Genomic DNA, 19,077 nt, shown 5'->3' on the forward strand with positions numbered 1-19,077 from the left:
CCGTTCTTATCCACCACCGGTTGAGCCGGAGACGACCAGGCGGACCTCGCCGTCGAACTTGCGCGCCGCCAGGAACAGCGGCACGAGCACGACGGTGAACTCGTGGAAGTAGTTCCCGATGCATCCGCCGGCGGAGAACCGACGATGTAGCACCGACGGCTTCACTTTCGATCGACGACTGGAGGCGGAGCACCGACGGCGAGTCTTTGCCGGCGACGATCCGGCACAGTGGCACTCTGCCGGCCGCCTCTCGATCGATCTAAACTTCGACAAATAAAAAAACGTAACAAAATCGAATTTTTAGAACAAATCTTGATCAAAATGTGCAAAATAGTTCAGATTTCTGGGTTCCTCGGCATCTTTACTACCGCCGTTCACTGCACATCTAGCAGACAGTTTGATGCTATGTTCTTGCTATCTGCTGAGGAAGACGAGCACGTGAGAAAATAAGATCAATTTTTCCATAACAAATGAAAAAAAAAACAGTTGTTACCTGTCTAATACAAGATCAGGGACATGATTAAATCTAGAAGATGAAGTATTTAATAAATATATAGTTAAAGTCAACTGCCGCCTATAACTGCGTCATCATTAATTAATCATTATTTCGTACCTAATCTAAAGTTAAACGAGGTCAAAATAAGAATAAAAAGACACACTTCCCGATATAATTGAGATGATTACAACACAGCAGATTTAGTAGACTTGTAGAAGAGGATAAAAATTTGAATCTTGGTGAAGTCAGATAATATTTTTCTGTTTCGTAAATATACAATTTTTCAATTTATTCCTCATAAATAAATAATCGTGGGATCGATTCACCGATTTAAGAAAATAACAAAAAATCGAATTTATATTCGCCTTTCTTTTTTTAAAATAATACTTTTTGTTTTTTGTTTGTATTTTTCTGTGATAGACGAAGAAAAATGGAAATAAAGTTTTATTTTTTTTTGTGGCAAAAATGATGACAGCGGCGGTGGCGCGACGTTGACAAAGTCGAAGTCTTCCTCTGCTTTCCTACATCTTCCTCCTCCTCGTCGGGCCTTCACTTCTTCCTCCTGCAGCAATTCTCGATTGTCGCCCTATCGCCTTGCAGTTTGGAGCGCCAATTTCTTGGCGGAATCGGGAGACCAGGATCGGTGTTTTGCTTTTTGATCCTTTCGGTGCTTGCTGTAGAGGGAGCGAAGGGGGAAGGCTGAGGTCAGACGAGTAGATGGCGAGGAAGAGATGGAAGGGGTTTCAAGCGGAGGCTGCTGTGGAGCTGCTGAACCAGCTGATGCGGGACAAGCCCATGTTGCCTTTCTTGATCCCGCTTTTTCTCTTCGCCTGGGCCGTGGAGAGGTGGTTGGTTCCCTTCTCCAACTGGGTGCCGCTTGCTGCCGCCGTCTGGGCCACCATCCAGGTGAGTGGCCGAGGCCATCTGTGATCTGTACCTCATTTTTGATGGTTCGAATCACTTAATTGTATTTCGATTGTTTGTTTGTTTGTTTTTTTTTTGTGCTTTATTGTTATTAGTGTTCTTGTCGGAAAGGAAGCTGCCCTTTTTATGGTTCGCATAAGAAAAGTTTTTGGGGATCCGGCGATAAAGTTCTGTATCGAGTTTAGTGGCGAGATCCAAAACAGCTAGAACTGAATAATTTTTCATCCAGTCCCTTTTTTGCTTTGGTGGTTTAGCTCCAGCAAGAACATCGGATTCAGTCAACAAGTTTGCAATGGACGACGATTCTAGGAAACAGATCGATCATATACAGTTTGATTTCTTCCTTTTCCTTCTTCTGTTGTTTTTCCTTCTGTCTGCCCCATTGAGAGAGGGTATTCCACTTGAGGAATTACTGGGGCTAGCAATTTCCTATATGGGGCTCTTCCTTATACGCCCCTATATTAAGCTAAACTCAATATAGAGTTCCTTTGAAGGTCTTCTTGATACTGATGGAAAGGATGGCAATTGATAAGGTCAAATTATAATTAGATAACTGAGGCCTGATCAGAATAGTTTTCTAGTTGAAAGTTTGGAAATGATTACTATTAGTTTTGATTGATAGAGGATCTCGACTTAATGGCCATAGTTCCTTATAATAGTCCTTTCCCAACCATCAGTTTGTCTTTGAGCTTCTGTTCTCCGGAGGAATGGATTAGTTTTTTCAAGGTAGAAGTAGATCCTCCATGGAAGAAGAATGTTAGTACGTATAGGAATTTTTCCCCAACTGAAATGCTTTAATTATTGGAGAACATTATAGGGACCATGGAGCTCCATTCCATTATTTCTTGATTCCCACATGTATGCATATCTTTTAACATGCTGGCCCCAACATTAGCTTTCGTACAAGTAGATCTCATCTAGACAGTTGGGTGTTATTTGGAGTTAGAGTGCGGTAATCAAGGAATGCCAAGGGATATGATACTGAATTGGGATTCTCAATATATCACCATTAGCATGTAAACCACGGTAATCTCTCACCCGAAGTACACTAGTTTTTCATTTGATTTGTTGGTCAAAGTCAAAAGTTATGTTTTACTTTTCTGTATTATAAATTGTTGAACATAAGAATTGTTTCTTTCTTCACCTTTATTTTCTTGCAGTATGGAAAGTTCCAACGCAGGCAGCTTGCGGAAGACATGAATAAAAGATGGAAGCAGCTCATCTTAAATACATCAGTATGTTTCTACTATATTATTTGCATTTATCGAACGATTGTGACAAGTGACTTATTTGTAAACATTATGCAGCCTAACACGCCATTAGAGCCTTGTGAGTGGTTGAACAAGCTTTTAGTAGAAGTTTGGCCTAACTATATGGAACCAAGACTTTCAAAAAGGTTTTTCTCAATGGTAGAGGTATGTATATTCATTCTATCCAATTGATACTGTATATAAAAAAAGTTTGAGAACTCCAACAATAAATTAATACCTTGTGGGAAAATCTCAATTTCAATTATTTGGCTTGGTTTTGTTCCTATATTTTCTTTTATATATGAGATGATATGTCACACATCCATCCGTAAGCACTTAGTGTTAATTTTTTTTTTAATATTTTTTTTTATGATTTAGGATATAATGTTTAGGGTTCAAGGTTTAGGGTATAGTGTTTAGGCTAAAGGAAATAAAAATTGAAAAAAAAAAAAATTCAATACTAGGTGCTCCAATTTCTAGAAATTCTTTTAGGTATTCTATACTCTAGCAAAATCCTTAGGGGAGGAGAGGAGAGCTCCAATTTCTAGAAGCTCTCTCTCCATTTACCCTGGTGGATAATTGATGGTTCAATTCCCTCTAGGCGAGCAAGGTCTTCTCCAAATCATGTCCACCTCAAATAGGGTGGATGCAAAATCCTCTCCAGATTGATAATGAAATTTCTAATTTTCTGTTCATTATGAAATCCCTCTCGGGAGCACCAAAAGGAAAGGGGCATTTTAAAGTTTATTATATGACAATATCCTGTTCATTATGTCCTGCAATAAACTTATTCTATTTCAGAGACTACCATCGTCCTGAAAACCTTCTAGGGAAAATTCTCATGTGTCATGACTCCCATGACTGAAATACCCTAATAAGCAATCTGACCGATGTACCAAAAATCATCTGAAACAAGCTTTGAGTTTTGGTACAGGCGCAAATTTTAAAGAAAAATAGACAAGTTAACTTTTTCATATGCTCCGGGCTTAAAAAAGTGGGGAAATCTTGTAAATTGGATTTTATAATTCTAATGAACCCAAGCATATACAAAATGGCAGTTGAGACTATATGCATAGATAACGTTCTATGTTGAAAGCAATTTCAAAGAGTACAACTACATGCTGTGTCTTGGCCTTCTTGTATGCGCATACCTATCAGGTATGCTTTTTTACCCACTTCTTCACTTCGGCATCATAAAATATAACCAGCACATGAAGGGCAGCACACTTCTGTGCATGTTGCCTGTACATGCTAAGAAGGTGAATCAGGAGTAATTAGGAAGTTGGTGAAATCTATAAGAGATTTTCTGCAAGACAGTTTTTGAACTGTACATTATCTAACTGATTTTTTAAAAACATTTTGCAGAGGAGACTAAAGGACCGGAAACCAAAGTTGATTGTAAGTACATTCTTAATCATGCTTATAGGTCATTAAGGCTCTGTTGCAGAAGAGTAATAACTCACCCATTCATCCAAGGATACTATTGCTGCAGGAAAAGATAGAACTTCAGGAGTTCTCACTAGGTTCTTGTCCACCTAATTTGGGACGAAATGGCATGCAATGGATTTCTTCAGGTGATCAGGTTTGAGATTTGAATTCTACTCAATCATATCTAGGATTTTCTTAATTGTTGTAATTAGGATTTAATAATAATTATAATTAACTCGAAAATAGCAAACAGGCATAAGACTGCTAGTGTGGCAAATAGTTTTGTAATTAGTCCAGGACTGCGGTTCCACCATAAGAAACTAAGGTGGGGGCCAATTGATAGACTTTTCTTTATGCTGATCTAAAAAAGTTGCTATGGAAAGCATATTTTTATTCCTCAGCATTTTGCCACTTGTGCCAAATAGTTATGCAATCATCATAATGATATGCAGTTCCACAAATTGTGGTTTCATCATGGTGTCGATCTTTTATTGATGGTATTGGGTTAGGTTGGGTACTACCTTGTCCTGGACAAGTTGAGGGAATGAAAATGGTTCTAATTACTGCATTACTGCATAGTTACAGTTAAGTTTGGTTTGCTTTTACTTTGTAATAGTTCGATCTACAGTCATTGGTAATGATGGGAAACACTTGAACAAAATGAACATTTATCCTACTAATATAGTCTATAAGGTACAATCACAAGGAAGAAATGATACCTTTATCTGACAGCTCACAGAAATAAAATTTGTTTATGTAGAAAGATGGTTTGTTTAAACCAATAGTTGAAACACAATATAAGTAAAGGAACAGGGGGGGGGGGAAAAATATAATCTAGTTGTAAAATATGTCAAATTAGTTATAGCACCAAACTCAAATTGACATACTTAGACTTTAGAACTCCTATGGTTAACAGGTATCTTGTATTATTAAGCCTGTTTACCAAGTCTTCCAAATTTAATCCCAATTTTATGCTCATTCTTGATATGATTATAGCAGTATTTTCTGAAATTATATATTTTGGATGAGTTATTCTAGTAATCAAACCTATTAGATGTGATTGGTGCTTGCCCTACACTGTAATTCCTTTTCAAATACTTGACACTTTGTTCCTTTTCTAATTATACTTTTTCTATTGCATACTTTGTTAGTTCGCATTAAATAATAGAATACATTGGCGACACCGGACTGAGCATTCACAAGTTTTCTTCACTTTCAGCAAGTCATGCGATTGGAATTTGATTGGGATTCTGTTGACATGAGCATATTGTTGCATGCTAAGTTGGCAAAGCCATTAATTGGAACAGCTCGTATCATCATCAATAGCATTCACATCAAGGGAGATGTATGGAAGATTTTTCTGAATGCTTTTAAGTTTCTTATTACTGCTTTGGTTTGATTTCATTTGAAACTTGACGTATCCACTTGACCTAGTTTTCTATTAATTTTCATTTCACAAGGTTCTGTTGGCAGGTATGAAGAAATTCTGGTTATATCAAATATCAGTTGGAAGAAGCTTATAGTGCAATATAATAAATCACAACTGTGCTAATCATCTAGCGTTAACAAATATATCCGTGCTGCTAATGGTTTACAAGTTCTATATATGCTGAAATATATTAGAGTTACCTTGTAGATTACAGTTGTGTCAGATACTGATCACTAGTTCTTCCATATCCTAAAGAATTTTTCAGCCTCTATCATACTAATGTATACTATTGACTGCTACGGGTTATATGTTATGCATATGCTGGAATTAGAATGATCTTGAGAATACACTTGTATCTCGCTTCAGCCTCAAGTCAGATCTAACTTGTTAGCCTTTACTGTATTAATATATGCTATTCTCAACTGCTAAACACTATCATATTATCTCGTTGAACCAAGGACCATTCTTTGTTTTTTGATGTTGCAGTTACTCTTAAGACCAATTCTTGATGGTCAATCTGTCCTCTATTCATTTGAATCAACTCCTGATGTCAGAATAGGTGTTGCATTTGGAAGTGGTGCTAGCCAAACACTTCCTGCTACAGAGCTACCTGGTGTTTCCAGTTGGTTGGTGTGTTTCTCGTTTATGATCCCAATTCTAGAGTTGCTAACAGTATTTCATTTTCTGAGCTTCAATTTCCTATATAAGTTGATCCTCTCATTACATGTTCTTTCCTTTACTATTATTAGGTAAAGCTTTTCACGGAAACAATAACTAAATTGTTAGTTGAGCCTCGCCGCCATTGCTACTCTTTGCCAATTGTGGATCTACATAAGAAAGCTGTTGGAGGTGTACTATCTGTTACCATAGTCTCAGCCAGTAATTTAGGCAAGAATAACATAATGGTCAACAATTCAGAAACTCACCGAAGCTTTAGTGGAAGCAGTCAATCGCCAGGAAATTTTGGGAACAAGGGTTTGCAGACAATGGTCGAAGTGGAAATTGGTAATTTAACAAGAAGAACAACTGTTAGTAATGGTTTAAACCCCAGATGGAATACTACCTTCAATATGATGCTACATGGAGAAAGTGGAATCCTCAAATTTTACCTTTATGAATGGAATCAAAGCAGTGTGAGTTTGAAGTACTTGACCAGCTGTGAGATAAAGGTACTGGTGTCAATACCAGATTCCAAAATTTTATTAGTTCTTGACATGCGATCTTACACATTAACAAATTCTTGCAACTGGGTGCAGATGAAGTATGTTGCAGATGATTCTACATTGTTCTGGGCAATAGGACAGGGATCTGGAGTGGTGGCAAAACAAGCTGAAAACTGTGGGACGGAGGTAGAGATGACCATTCCATTTGAAGGATTTAACCAAGCGGAGGTACATATCCTTTTTCTAAGACATTAGTAAAAAACTAAAACTGTTATCTGTTGTTCTCATTCCATTTGAAGGATTTAGCCAATCTGAGATGCATATTCTTTTTCTAAGGCATTAGTAAATGTTATCTGTCATCATCATAATATAACCAATTTATGCTTATTTGCATAATCATTGTCTTGCATCTACTTGTCTCAATCGGTAGTGGTTCTGTGTTAGGCTTGCAAACATTACTGCTATCATTGCCATGAGGATCTTGCTTGTAAAGAGGCAATTCCTTGATAGTTAGTCTTGACATAAAATATTTTATAGTAGTTTTCTTTGGATTTATTTTTCTTCCAAGCACTTGTCTAGAATAACTAGCCTTGGTTCCCATCATTAATCTTTGTTGACAACAACATTGATTGTCAAATTGATAGTTATTAAATCTTTGTTTTATCTATAAGATTTGATCTCCTAGTTTCCATAATAATGAAATTATTTTCATTATTGCTGCCCAGCTGCACCATGTCTAATATACAGCAACTCTCATAATCCAAAAAGCATCCCTAAGTTTTTTTTTCTGCTTTCAGTTAACTCAGTTGTTCTTCCTTCCTGTAATTCTATACAAGAGTTGTCAACTATTCACAGTTCAATTTTGTATAGCTTCTCATCCACAAAATTTCTGATGTGATTTCATTTATTTCAGTTGACAGTTAGGCTTGTTCTTAGAGAATGGCAATTTTCAGATGGTTCTATTATCTTGAATAAATCTGCTAGTAGTCCCCCTCAGCTATCTGCTTATAGTCCACACTACCTTCAGACAAGAACAGGAAGAAAGCTTAAAGTAACTGTACTTGAAGGAAGGAATCTGACCACTAAAGATAAATCTGGGAAATGTGATCCCTATGTTAAGCTTCAATATGGAAAGGTTGTCTATACGAATTTGATATTGAGCTCCTCTTGTTACCGAATATGTATTAGCATTATAATAATTTTTCTAACCCGCAAGTGTTTTATAGGCTTCTTATCGAACAAAAACCATTGCTAATACTACAAATCCAGTGTGGAACCACAACTTTGAATTTGATGAAATAGTAGGAGGCGAAGAGTATCTCAAGATCAGATGTTATAGTGCAGAGATCTTTGGAGATGAGAACATCGGAAGTGCACGAGTGAACTTGGAAGGAATTTCAGATGGTTCCTGCAGGAATGTTTGGATTCCTCTAGAGAAAGTTAATTCTGGTGAAGTGAAGCTCCTAATAGAAGCACTGAAAAATGATGAGAACGAAAGTTTAAAGGTATGCAGCCAATACTTAAAACTCTCCACTGATATAGTTTACTCCTATTTTCTAATCTTATGTTTTGAATTAAGAGGATTTCTCATTTAATGGGACTGGATGCCATGCCCATCCTCATTTAGGACGTCCATATTTTGTGAAAATTTGTGTGCTTGTTCAGTTAAAGTTTTTCATATCCGACATATGTGATTCATAAATTTGCAGAATCCTGGAATGAAACAGGGATCTGGCTGGATTGAACTAGTACTCATTGAAGCTAAGGATCTAATTGCTGCCGATATAAGGGGAACGAGTGATCCCTATGTGAGGGTACATTATGGGAATTTGAAGAAACGAACTAAGGTAAAAAAAAATTGTCCTACACAGTAGTTTTGGCATGATAGAAATATAAATCTATTTCAACCAGAGTTGATTCGAGAGCAGTATTATTTTGATGTTTCATTGCATATCTGAAGAGAACATTTATCCTACTTAATAAATTATTGTGAGACATCACCTGAAACATTTCAACCAGAGTTAACCTCTTCTATAGGTTTCAATGTTACTTGTGAAAATTACCCTTGTTAAAAGTTACATATCCCATTTTGCCTGTGAGTGTAAATACTGAATCCATCATTTCTATTTTCAATTGTCTTCACATCCATATATCAGTTGTAATGCTACTAATCTACACATTCACCTTTTAGGTTATCTACAAAACATTAACTCCACAGTGGAACCAAACATTGGAGTTCCCTGACACCGGCAGTCCCTTAACTTTGCATGTTAAGGACCATAATGCTGTGCTGCCGACGTCTAGTATAGGGCATTGTAAAGTTGAATATGAAGGTTTGCCTCCAAATGAAACAGTCAACAAGTGGATTCCTCTTCAAGGAGTAAAGAATGGGGAGATCCACGTGAGAATAACAAGAAAAATACCAGAGCCACAGAAGAAATGCAACTCGGATACTGTTATTTCTCCATTTGGCAAAGCACACGAGATATCTACAAAAGTAAGAAATTTGTTTGTTTAGTTGTATCTTTTAGTAATTTATCCTTCATAAGACAGTATGATTGGATTCCATTGCAAAAACTGTGAAACAAGTAATAAATATGGATACTTTCTTTGGCACATCTTTAAAACATCGAATGTAGCTAATTCTGGGGTATTCTACCAAGATAAGAAAGCTAAAAAAAAAAACAAACAGTGATTTAAATATCGCCTTAGGTGTTGATCTCAAACACAGTTGGAACAGTACTTTATCACTGTCTATCTGATTCATGTCAGTTTCTCTGTGCTGACGTATATTTGTCGTATGAATTTACCTTCTGTACATGGTTATAATCTTTGACTCTTGATGAGCCATAATCTCAATTCTCTTGAACAAGATAATTAGAATTTGCTTTAGTAAAATTATATATTGAACCATCATCATTTTGTACTCTTGTTTATGCTACTAAATTGCATAATCTTGTAATGATGTTTGACTGTTTTTGTCAATCTCACTTGACTCTCCTTAAAAAGACTTCGACCTCATATTTCACAACTGATCTGGCTGAAATGCTTACAGATTACAGATAAACGACACTAGAAGCTTATCAGCTTGTAATTGCTACCAAATAGACTTATGTTTGCTTTTGTTTTTGTAGCAATATTCACCTAAACAAATATTTGAGAGCTTTCTCAGTTTAGATGTGACTATTTTGAAGTAGTATTGGAAATTTAGACATGTGAAATTAAGTATATGTCCTTGGTTAAAATTTCTCAGACCAATAGTATGCAAACAGTATATTTAGTTAATTTTGGAATAGTTAAGGAATCTCTAAGCTAATATGCTAAGCATGATCTTACAACTATATCCCTTTCTGCTCTTCGGTACTGCATAATGAACTCTCTAATCATTTTAAATTCAGATGAGAGACATGGTGAAGAAATTACAAGGACTAGTTGAGGACGGCGATCTAGAAGTGTTGTCGCTTGCTTTGAGTGAAGTAGAAGGTGTGGAAGACGAACAGGAGGAATACATGATTCAGCTTGAAAGAGAGAAGTTTATGATGATCAACAAGATCAACGAACTCGGTCACGAGATCACAAGAACGTCCTCTAGCCCCGCCCAACGTACAATATTGAGCAATGAGTATGTTCTTTTGGTTTGCCTTCTGATCTTTGTTCCATTTTATTTGAACTTGCAAAATATTATAGGCGATATAGTCTTTCTAAGAGTTCAACAAGTAAAGAATTATAAATATATTTGATTTTGTTATCTAGGTGTAAGTAAAAATACAAGACTAACATTGAGACATGTTCGATTCAGTGGCTGATTGTGGAAGTTTCCTTCAATCTTTGGCTGGATTTTGGAGGAAAGTATCTCTATGTCTATAGCAGCTGATTGAACTTGGTGATGAGAATGAATGTTGTACAGAATCATGAGACATGAGAGATTCAAGGTTCCATAGATATGATTTATATTTTCAGTTAAACGTTTCCTATAAGTGACAGCAATTTTTTTTTTTTGTTATATTTATTGAGAGAAATTTGTTGGATATTAGCTCTGATAAATGCAGACCCACTTACAAAACAACACTGATCGAATCATATCAGGGTTATATTTGGTTGATGTTCTTGTTGAGGTTGGAGATTCCTTCAACATAAAATGATTTTTCTAGCTAGATGCATAAAAGTACTAAAAGAGAAGTATTGACAGAACGGTAAAGTTACTACCGTGTGATCTTATAATCACAAGTATAAAATAATCTCTTATCATAAATGCAAGTGACAAGATAAATAATACACGAACACCTTGAGTTTGCAAAGAGCTAAGTAGCAAATGGAGCCAGGACAACTGTGCATTGAATCTTAAGATTCTGAAATGTGAAGCCTTCAAAAGGCTCGAAAGATAGACTTCTAAACTCCCCATCCATTCACAAGTGGGAACCATAAATCAGTTAAACAATTAGTAACAAAACAGAAAATTGATCGCCTCTCTAGGCCTGTCTACAACAGCTACACATTAATTTATACTTCACATCGATTCGCCATTCTCCATTCGCCATCAAACGATGGGAATGAATGGCATTTGGGTGAAGGAAAATTTTGATCACAGATTGTGGTTTGAGCTAATACGGGTGAATCGATTGTTGAGACAGTAGTATGCTCTGGCTTCCGGAAGACATATAGGGTGGTGGAAGTTGGGCCTGTCCCGGCCTTGAATATTCCGAGGGGCCGTGCATGCCCATGACATGATCCGGAACACCCAACATAGGATCATGCAATTTGGCTCTTGCTCCAGACGCCTAAAGGCACAGAAGATTATACACAACCAACACAAGCATTACCCCGTTTTCTTTAGAAGCAAAAGCTTCTACTATTAGTAGTTGCAGATATATCTAGGAGCAAATAGGTATCACACCAATAGACAAACATATACAAAGATGATTAAAATATAAGTAGAAAGTTAAATCTATTAATGTGGAAGGTATAAGGGACAGAAGGCAGACACCAAAATGTCATTAAAATAAAAAATAATTTAGATTTTTTGAATATTACTAGTGATATAATCTTTCATGAAAAATCCAATTGAATGTAAGATTCAGATAGACAATCATAAATAGTTGATTACTTACAAGTTTGACTGAAACACAAACGACTAGGGGATCCATGAGGTATGGGATGGATTCAGGAGAAATGGTAGATATCCATCCCATTTGTCGGATGGATTTGGGATTGCATGTGTGTGTGTAATTGCAAGATTTATCATTCAGATTTAAGTTGATGGATATTATGATCCTATTGAGCATATTAAATAAACTAAATTAAATTCCATGGAAGGTGCTCAAGCTTTAGCAGGTGACACAAGGCAGCATCTTGAGCCGATGCCCGTGTTCTATAGGCCAAAAAGGACACTCTTCTCTCACATGTGTTCTCTGCCTCCGCCAACGACAACAGTACCAGTGGTGCTCCCTCACAATTTCTTATTTTTAGAGGTTCAACTGGTCATAGTTAATATTATAGGTATCATGTTAAACAGGAAGTGGGTTCAGAGTTGGTTGAATGCCTGCGGGTAGTGAGGAGATGGGTACTTCACAAGCATTGTGAGTCAGCACAAAGAAAGACCTAACATTTGCTGATTCAAATTCTACATCAGAATCTTATACAACCATATCAAAATCCTAACGATCTTGAGTTAAGAGGAATTCATTTATTACGATGAGCTATTGGCAACATTAAGGAATATTACCATGAGAAATTATATTACGAAACGATATGTTATTACAATACCTGCCGACTATCGGAATTGCTAATATCAGCTCTGACAACTGAAGGGGCCCCACCATAAAGAATCTTAGGTTCAGCAGGGGCATTGTAATTAGTGTACCTAAAAAAAATAAGACAAATTAGTGAGATAATAGCATTTTGAGATCAAGCTCTTGTCATCTGGGCGGCCTGAATAAAGAAGAGAGACAGGTACCATACCCAGCAGCAGCCGGTGAATGGTAGAATGGAGCTTCATATGATTGTCCATAAGCCTGAAAGAGAAAAGACCATCTTCATCTCCGAAGGAGCGATGGAAATATAGGATACAAATACAATTAATTTAATAAGACTGAATACAAGTAACCATCAAACACGATGATGATCATGGTTAAATTTAATAAATGTGTTGCGGTCAGGTTATGACTTAATCGAGCTCATTCTCACCAAACTTGACCCACAAGGAGGTCAGGCTTTCTAAATCTGGGCTTTGACAGTACTGTCAACTAGTGAATTGATGGATTTGCATCTGCTTTGTTTGAAGGAAGACTACAAAGATCAATATGATTTTAACTTTAAACTCTACTGAAAAAAAAACAAGTTTTTTTTTTACACATAATAGATGCATGATACACTAAGTCGAGACTTGGTTATTGACCAAATCCATGAACTAACATATGTAGATAGGTAATGTCACAATCAACCAAATTTGATTCAGATTGAGCTAACTACTCAATTGCATCATCCATTCACAGGTTCTTATTACCAGGTACAACAAAGCTGAAATGAATGAGTAATGCACATAAATAAAATAGTGTTCTCCCTGCAGCATGTCAATTGTGTCTAAACCACAAAATGGCAGACACCAACAGATCAAACATTGAGGATTTTTTACTGTGTCATGCAATGCAGAGGCTAGGCTAAGTAATACTAAACCAACTGCAAAATAGAGATTTCTCTTCTAAACCAGTGCAAGCAAATATTTTGATCCACGGTCATTAAGTAAACTAGCAATTTGGAGTACAGAATGAATGCTCCAGGAAGAGCTTGTAGAGACTAGGAGATGGATGTGCAAAACTGTACGTTCACACATGTACATATGGAGAAAAGCATAAAGAAAACAAAGGGTTGTAGGGATCATGAATTCCATGAAAGGTACTTGAAATTATAGCAGATAACAGACACTAGGAGCCAAAAGAAAACAAATCTATGCTATCGGGTTTCAAATGCTATCGGGTTTCAAATTTGTTTGGAAGGAAAAATATGCCAACCAAGCCAAAACAGAACAAAATGGAAAAACAAGTATAATAGAAGCTACCTTCCGGTAATCATACCCAACAGATTTCTCAGGTTCAAACATGCTAGATGTTGAAATTCCTCTATCAGGAAATCTTTCAGGAATATAACCACGAAAATGGCCAGGTCGTGCAGAACCCAAATCTGCATTTCCAGCTGATGGTGCACCTCGATGAGGAATTCTTTCAAAAGGAGGAACTCCATGAAAAGGGCCTGCAGGTGCAGGGTTAGCAGAAGAATTCCCACTTCGAAAAGTTCTTGCTCTAAGCCTCGAAGCAATCTCCGCAAGTGCATCCCAAGCAAAATCTCTAGGTCCAGAAATCTGTTACAAAAGATGTGAAAAGTGCCACAATTCAAAGGAAAGCAAAAGACGTCCAGTCTTACAACTGAAATAACCCACTAACAGGCAGACCCCCATTATGGAGATAGAAAGAGAATCCAAATATGAATGTATGTAAAAGTAGGCTTGCTGGGAGTGATAAATGTCTAACAATGAAACAGCACCTGTACTAGTTCTTCATTTGCAGATGTATATTTCGGCTTGTCATCCTTGGAATAAACACGAATGTCTGCTCTAGTTCGTCTTCTCATTTCTGTTATGATGTCGCCTCCTTGTCCAAGTATGCAACCGACTTTACTCGATGGGACAAGAAGCCTTGTTGTGATAGCATCATCATCAGAGTTCGAACTTGTCTTATTTTGAAGCTGAAGAGCAGCTTCGATTGTTGGAGATCTTGTCTCCCACGGAACCTACAATTTTAATGAAAAGCCAATTCTCCACCACCCAACATCAAAGTCTAAAGAAGCCTATTTACCAAGATTTCACACGTCTATGTTAGTAAATGGTAGCTTACCTCCTTGCATGAAATATTGATCACGCGTTCTTCAGCCTCAGGTGCAGTATCCTCAACCTGAATACGAGCACCTGTTTGTTGCTCTAATTGTCTGATATTGGTCCCACCCTTACCAATCACTCCACCAATCTTCACAGTAGCACACAAAATTCTCATGGAGAATTCTTCTGCCATTTCACCCTCCTGGAAACTGTTTCTGCTAAAACTACCTGGAGGATATCTCGATGGCTCATCTGGATACCTGCTAAACCTTGAGATTGCTGGTGGATCACGGACATCAGAGTAATATGGAGACCACACTCGATTTCCCTGAGGCAATGGAGTTGGGATAGATGAATCTGAGCGATAAGAACCTTGGGTACTGGCATATATGATATCTTCCAAAGGAGGATTTTCTTTATTAGGATGTTGATGCAGCAAAGTTGATATTCTGTATAGAGCCTTCTTTGCAATAGATGGCACTCCTGATACCTGGGAAAGAAATGCAAACAGCACTTATCAAGCTGATAACAGCCACACTAAACAAGTAAAATTTTGTTGATAAAAAAATAAGAAACTGGAAAAAGGTTACAAAGATGAACTGTGGTCATGTATAAACAACTAGTGAAACAAGGGCCATTAGCTTGTATTCACAATATCAAATGATGACTTTTAACTCGGGACTTTGCTATTATTTTCTTCTATGGTAAAGGTTTAAAATGTCTGGGGTCAGTTCCCTGCCAGAAGAGTAAAGTTTTAATATTGTATCCTGCCTACACACTTTAGGGCACATCAAAAAGAGTATTATTTAAATATATTTTAAACCTTTAATTCATTTGCACTTAATTTATTTATTTCTAAAAATAACTCCAATAATTAGATAATTAATTAAACTAAATTTTATAGTAACACATTATGTTGATCAGCCAATACTCAACATACTGTGTCCAGATAAATTTAAAAAGGGTTTTACTAATTTAATCCTATTCTATTTAGATTTTAAAAGTGAAATTTTTATTTTTACTTTAACACGTGCTAAATGAATTAATATAAATTTTACTCCAATTTTCTTTCGCTCAAGCATAAAGCATCTTACCATCCATTGGAAAAATAGGAAAAGCAATATTGAGCGCAAAAAAAATAGGTTTGTTTTTCTATTCTCTTCACGAATTTCATCAAGCGTGAAAAAAAATTCATCTTTTCTTGGCATAGATAAAATTTTTTTACCGCTATAAGAAATTTCTGACAAAAAATTACTTACTAGAAAATGGTGTTACCTGTACTAGCTCATCACTGCCCATGGCACATGGAGGAAGTTGATCAAGAGGCAATATGCGAATATTTGCACCAGTATTAGTTCGCAGTTGCTGAATAATATTTCCACCCTTGCCAAGAAGGCATCCAACTTGATTTTTTGGGACCAAAATTCGAGCAGTGACGATATCATCAGATTCAGTTTTCTCTTGCACGACACCACCACGTAAAATCTCATCTGCAGCAATCCTGTCATGAATTTTGAGTAAAGCATCCTGGGCAGGACAGTGGGGTAGCATGTCCTCTAGCTCATTTTTGTCACTATTTTCAGTATCCTGACTAGGATTGTTTTCTTCAGATTGGGATGGGTAATTAAAAATAATAATTACTCTCTCCTCCGCACCAGTAATAGCATCTGCAACCCTTATTTTTGCATGGGTCTCATCTCTAAGGGCGTTAACAATATCACCTCCTTTACCCAGAACACTACCAATCTTTTTTACAGGGCAAAGGATGCGGTAAATTGTATCAATAGGTTTATTGGCAGAACCATGATCACGGTTAGGATTGTGTTTCTTTCGTTTCCCATTATCAAATTGATCACGGGGCCGTTTTCTGAAATTTCCTGATGGTTGCTTTCCGTACCTCTTTTCATCCATACTACTCAGAAACCTTCAAATTGAAGACATATTAAAACAAAGGAAAGTTAGATAACTTGACATGAACAAAGAAGCACTACATATTTGTATGACAACGGATGGATAGCTCAAATAGAACTTTGATATTAGAGGATAAAACACAAGATTCTAAATAAAGAAGGATTGCATTGAAAATGTCTAGCAATGAGCAAATACTCCAAAATGCTGGAAAAATACTTTTAAAAGAACAATCTTTTTTCTAACAATGAGCAATTTTTTTACAGACAAACGAAACGGCATAAGATGATGGAAAAGAACATGAAAATGACGATGGAGAAAATAAAGGCTTGAGTATACTCCATATGATAATGTAACTCGGCATCCATTCAGACAAATGATAGCTCAACACAAAGTGCAAACGCAGAACCACAGTCGTCCAAGCTCAAGTCCCACAGGTAGAAACCACGCGACGCAGCTTAACCCATCCAAACAAATTTGCGTAAAAATATAGCATCTTTCGATTCATCAAACGAAACGAGTCAGCAGGAAAATAGACCCAATTTTTTCGAAAATAAATCACCCAGATAGCGACACAGAGAAGGAAGGCATAAAAATCCCGTACCGCGCTGCCTCAATGTTGTAAAGCCCCAAGATTTCGAGCGACGAGGAATGGAGAGGCGAATCCGATATGACCCAGGACGAGCGATTCAGAAAGGTCAGACAGGCAGCAAGAAGCTTACCCGTGGCGCGCGAAGTCCTCTTCTCTCTTCGTCTTCTTCCTGCTCGAATCGGAGAGGAGAGTGGGAAGCCGGAGAGAGAGTAGGGTTCAGTCTGGCCCTTCATTATATAGTTAGGTTTTGTTTAGGGACGACACGAGAAAACGAGAGCACAAGAGGACGAGGAGTGCAATCGAGCCGGATGCAAATTCGATTGCGGCTTGACCAGACCGGAATCTAATTGGGCCACGTTGGATCGTTGGTGGGCCGAGTCGAGTGGTCCATTATGTTGATGAAACTGAGCCGAAGAGGCCATGAAATTTAATATCTTAATTTTCTAGGGCAATAATCAAAAGTCCCTAATTATATTTTCCTCAAAAGATGTTTCTTTTTTGAAAAATCACTTTAAAAATTCCAATAAATAAAATATTTTCTTTTTTAATTTAATTTTTTAAATATATTATCTATAGAGTATTTTATATATTTTGTAAGATTAAAATTGTTTAAATTTTTAAAATTATAGTAAAATAATTATAGTAATTATAAGTGACTAGTATCTAATAATTTTTTTATATAAAAGTTACTTCATATATGCAACTGAGTTTTTCTTAATAGGGGAAAAATTAAATAGACGCTTTTTTAAAAATAAAATAAAATAAAAGAATATCTCATCAAATATTTTATATCAAAAATATCTATTTCTTTTTTTCATCAAAATTATTATATATAAAATACTACAACAACAACAACCAAGCCTTATCCCACTAAGTGGGGTCGGCTATATGGATTCTTTTACGCCATTGAGCTCTATCTCCTATTATATCATCATTTATATTTAAATAAATTTTATCTTGTTTTATTGTTGCTAACCAAGTCTTTTTTGGTCTACCTCACCCTCGTTTGATATGCGTATTTGTCATAGTTTCACACCGCCTAACTGGAGCATTTATCGGTCGTCTAAGTACATGTCCGTACCACCTTAAACGTGTCTCACGGAGTTTTTCCTCAATAAATGCAACTTCAACTTTCTCTCTAATGCTCTCATTTCTTATTCTGTCCATCTTCGTATGTCTATACATCCATCTTAACATCCTCATCTCCACAACTCTCATCTTTTGCTCATGTGCTCGAGTCATAGCCCAACATTCAGCGCCATATAACATGGCAGGTCTAACTGCCGTTTTATAGAACTTTCCTTTAAGTTTTAGAGGCACTTTACGATCACATAAAACGTCTGATGCTCTCCTCCACTTCAACCATCCTGTTTGTATTCTATGTAAGACATCTCTCTCAATCCCTCCATCGGCTTGCAAAAATGATCCTAAATCACTTTATATATAAAATACTATTATATTAAAATATTCTTTATCAATTGAGTTGAAAATTACTCAAATTTTATTAAAAATATTTTAAAATCACTTTAAAATAATTATAATGATCATTTAAATAACTGTTCTACAACTATAATTGAATCTTAAATACTAAATCATAAATTCTAATACTTTAAATTATAAATTTTAAATACTGATATATCAAAATACTTCAATCAAAATTATTTTAAGATAGTTTAACAACTATAAGCTACTTAACTATTATAATACTATAATAATATTGTATAGTTGTTATATATTAAATAAAATAACTACTATGCAATGTAATAATTAGTTGTAGTTATTACAATAAAATTAGAAGTAAATTATAATGTTGTAGTAGATATTCTATAATTATTATAATAGTGTTGAAAATAAAGTTATTTTAAACATATGATGATGCCTATTTAATAATTTTTATAAAAGGGAAACTATTTATTAACCATGGGAGGTGTTTTGATTTTTGCTTTGAAATATAATAGTTGCCTTTTATTTTATTTTTAATAATTGTTTAAGAAGATTTTAATAAGTATCGGTGTCCTTT

General features: G+C 36.1%; 2 protein-coding genes across 7 annotated transcripts; one reads left to right on the forward strand and one right to left on the reverse strand.

The window, feature by feature from the left end:
* Window positions 1-1,005: 1,005 nt before the first annotated feature.
* Window positions 1,006-10,756, forward strand: LOC141838299 (synaptotagmin-5). 3 transcript variants are annotated; one of them, XM_074725735.1, is made up of 15 exons: window positions 1,006-1,402; window positions 2,581-2,655; window positions 2,728-2,835; window positions 4,036-4,068; window positions 4,163-4,252; window positions 5,318-5,443; window positions 6,014-6,157; window positions 6,277-6,696; window positions 6,784-6,918; window positions 7,604-7,825; window positions 7,917-8,195; window positions 8,400-8,537; window positions 8,882-9,187; window positions 10,089-10,312; window positions 10,444-10,756. In XM_074725735.1, exons 1-15 carry the CDS (start codon window positions 1,214-1,216, stop codon window positions 10,451-10,453), a joined length of 2,499 nt encoding a protein of 832 aa, XP_074581836.1. In that variant the 5' UTR covers window positions 1,006-1,213; the 3' UTR covers window positions 10,454-10,756. The 3 variants fall into 3 exon arrangements, with proteins under 3 accessions (XP_074581836.1, XP_074581837.1, XP_074581838.1); XM_074725736.1 differs by having other exon boundaries at window positions 1,008-1,402; window positions 10,490-10,756; XM_074725737.1 differs by lacking the exons at window positions 1,006-1,402; window positions 2,581-2,655 and having other exon boundaries at window positions 2,734-2,835; window positions 4,163-4,244.
* Window positions 3,200-17,244, reverse strand: LOC141838300 (KH domain-containing protein At4g18375-like). Of its 4 annotated transcripts, none has more exons than XM_074725742.1 (8): window positions 17,188-17,244; window positions 15,833-16,481; window positions 14,577-15,047; window positions 14,227-14,472; window positions 13,745-14,044; window positions 12,649-12,701; window positions 12,454-12,550; window positions 3,200-3,912 (listed from the first exon to the last, which is right to left on the reverse strand). In XM_074725742.1, exons 2-8 carry the CDS (start codon window positions 16,466-16,468, stop codon window positions 3,862-3,864), a joined length of 1,854 nt encoding a protein of 617 aa, XP_074581843.1. In that variant the 5' UTR covers window positions 16,469-16,481; window positions 17,188-17,244; the 3' UTR covers window positions 3,200-3,861. The 4 variants fall into 4 exon arrangements, with proteins under 4 accessions (XP_074581843.1, XP_074581842.1, XP_074581840.1 ...); XM_074725741.1 differs by having other exon boundaries at window positions 3,200-3,921; XM_074725739.1 differs by lacking the exon at window positions 3,200-3,912 and adding an exon at window positions 10,906-11,468.
* Window positions 17,245-19,077: the final 1,833 nt, after the last annotated feature.

This window comes from Curcuma longa, chromosome 11 (assembly GCF_044706935.1).
Source record: "Curcuma longa cultivar G26 ecotype Majalengka, Jawa Barat chromosome 11, ITB_CL_G26_1.1, whole genome shotgun sequence".
NCBI lineage: Eukaryota > Viridiplantae > Streptophyta > Magnoliopsida > Zingiberales > Zingiberaceae > Curcuma > Curcuma longa.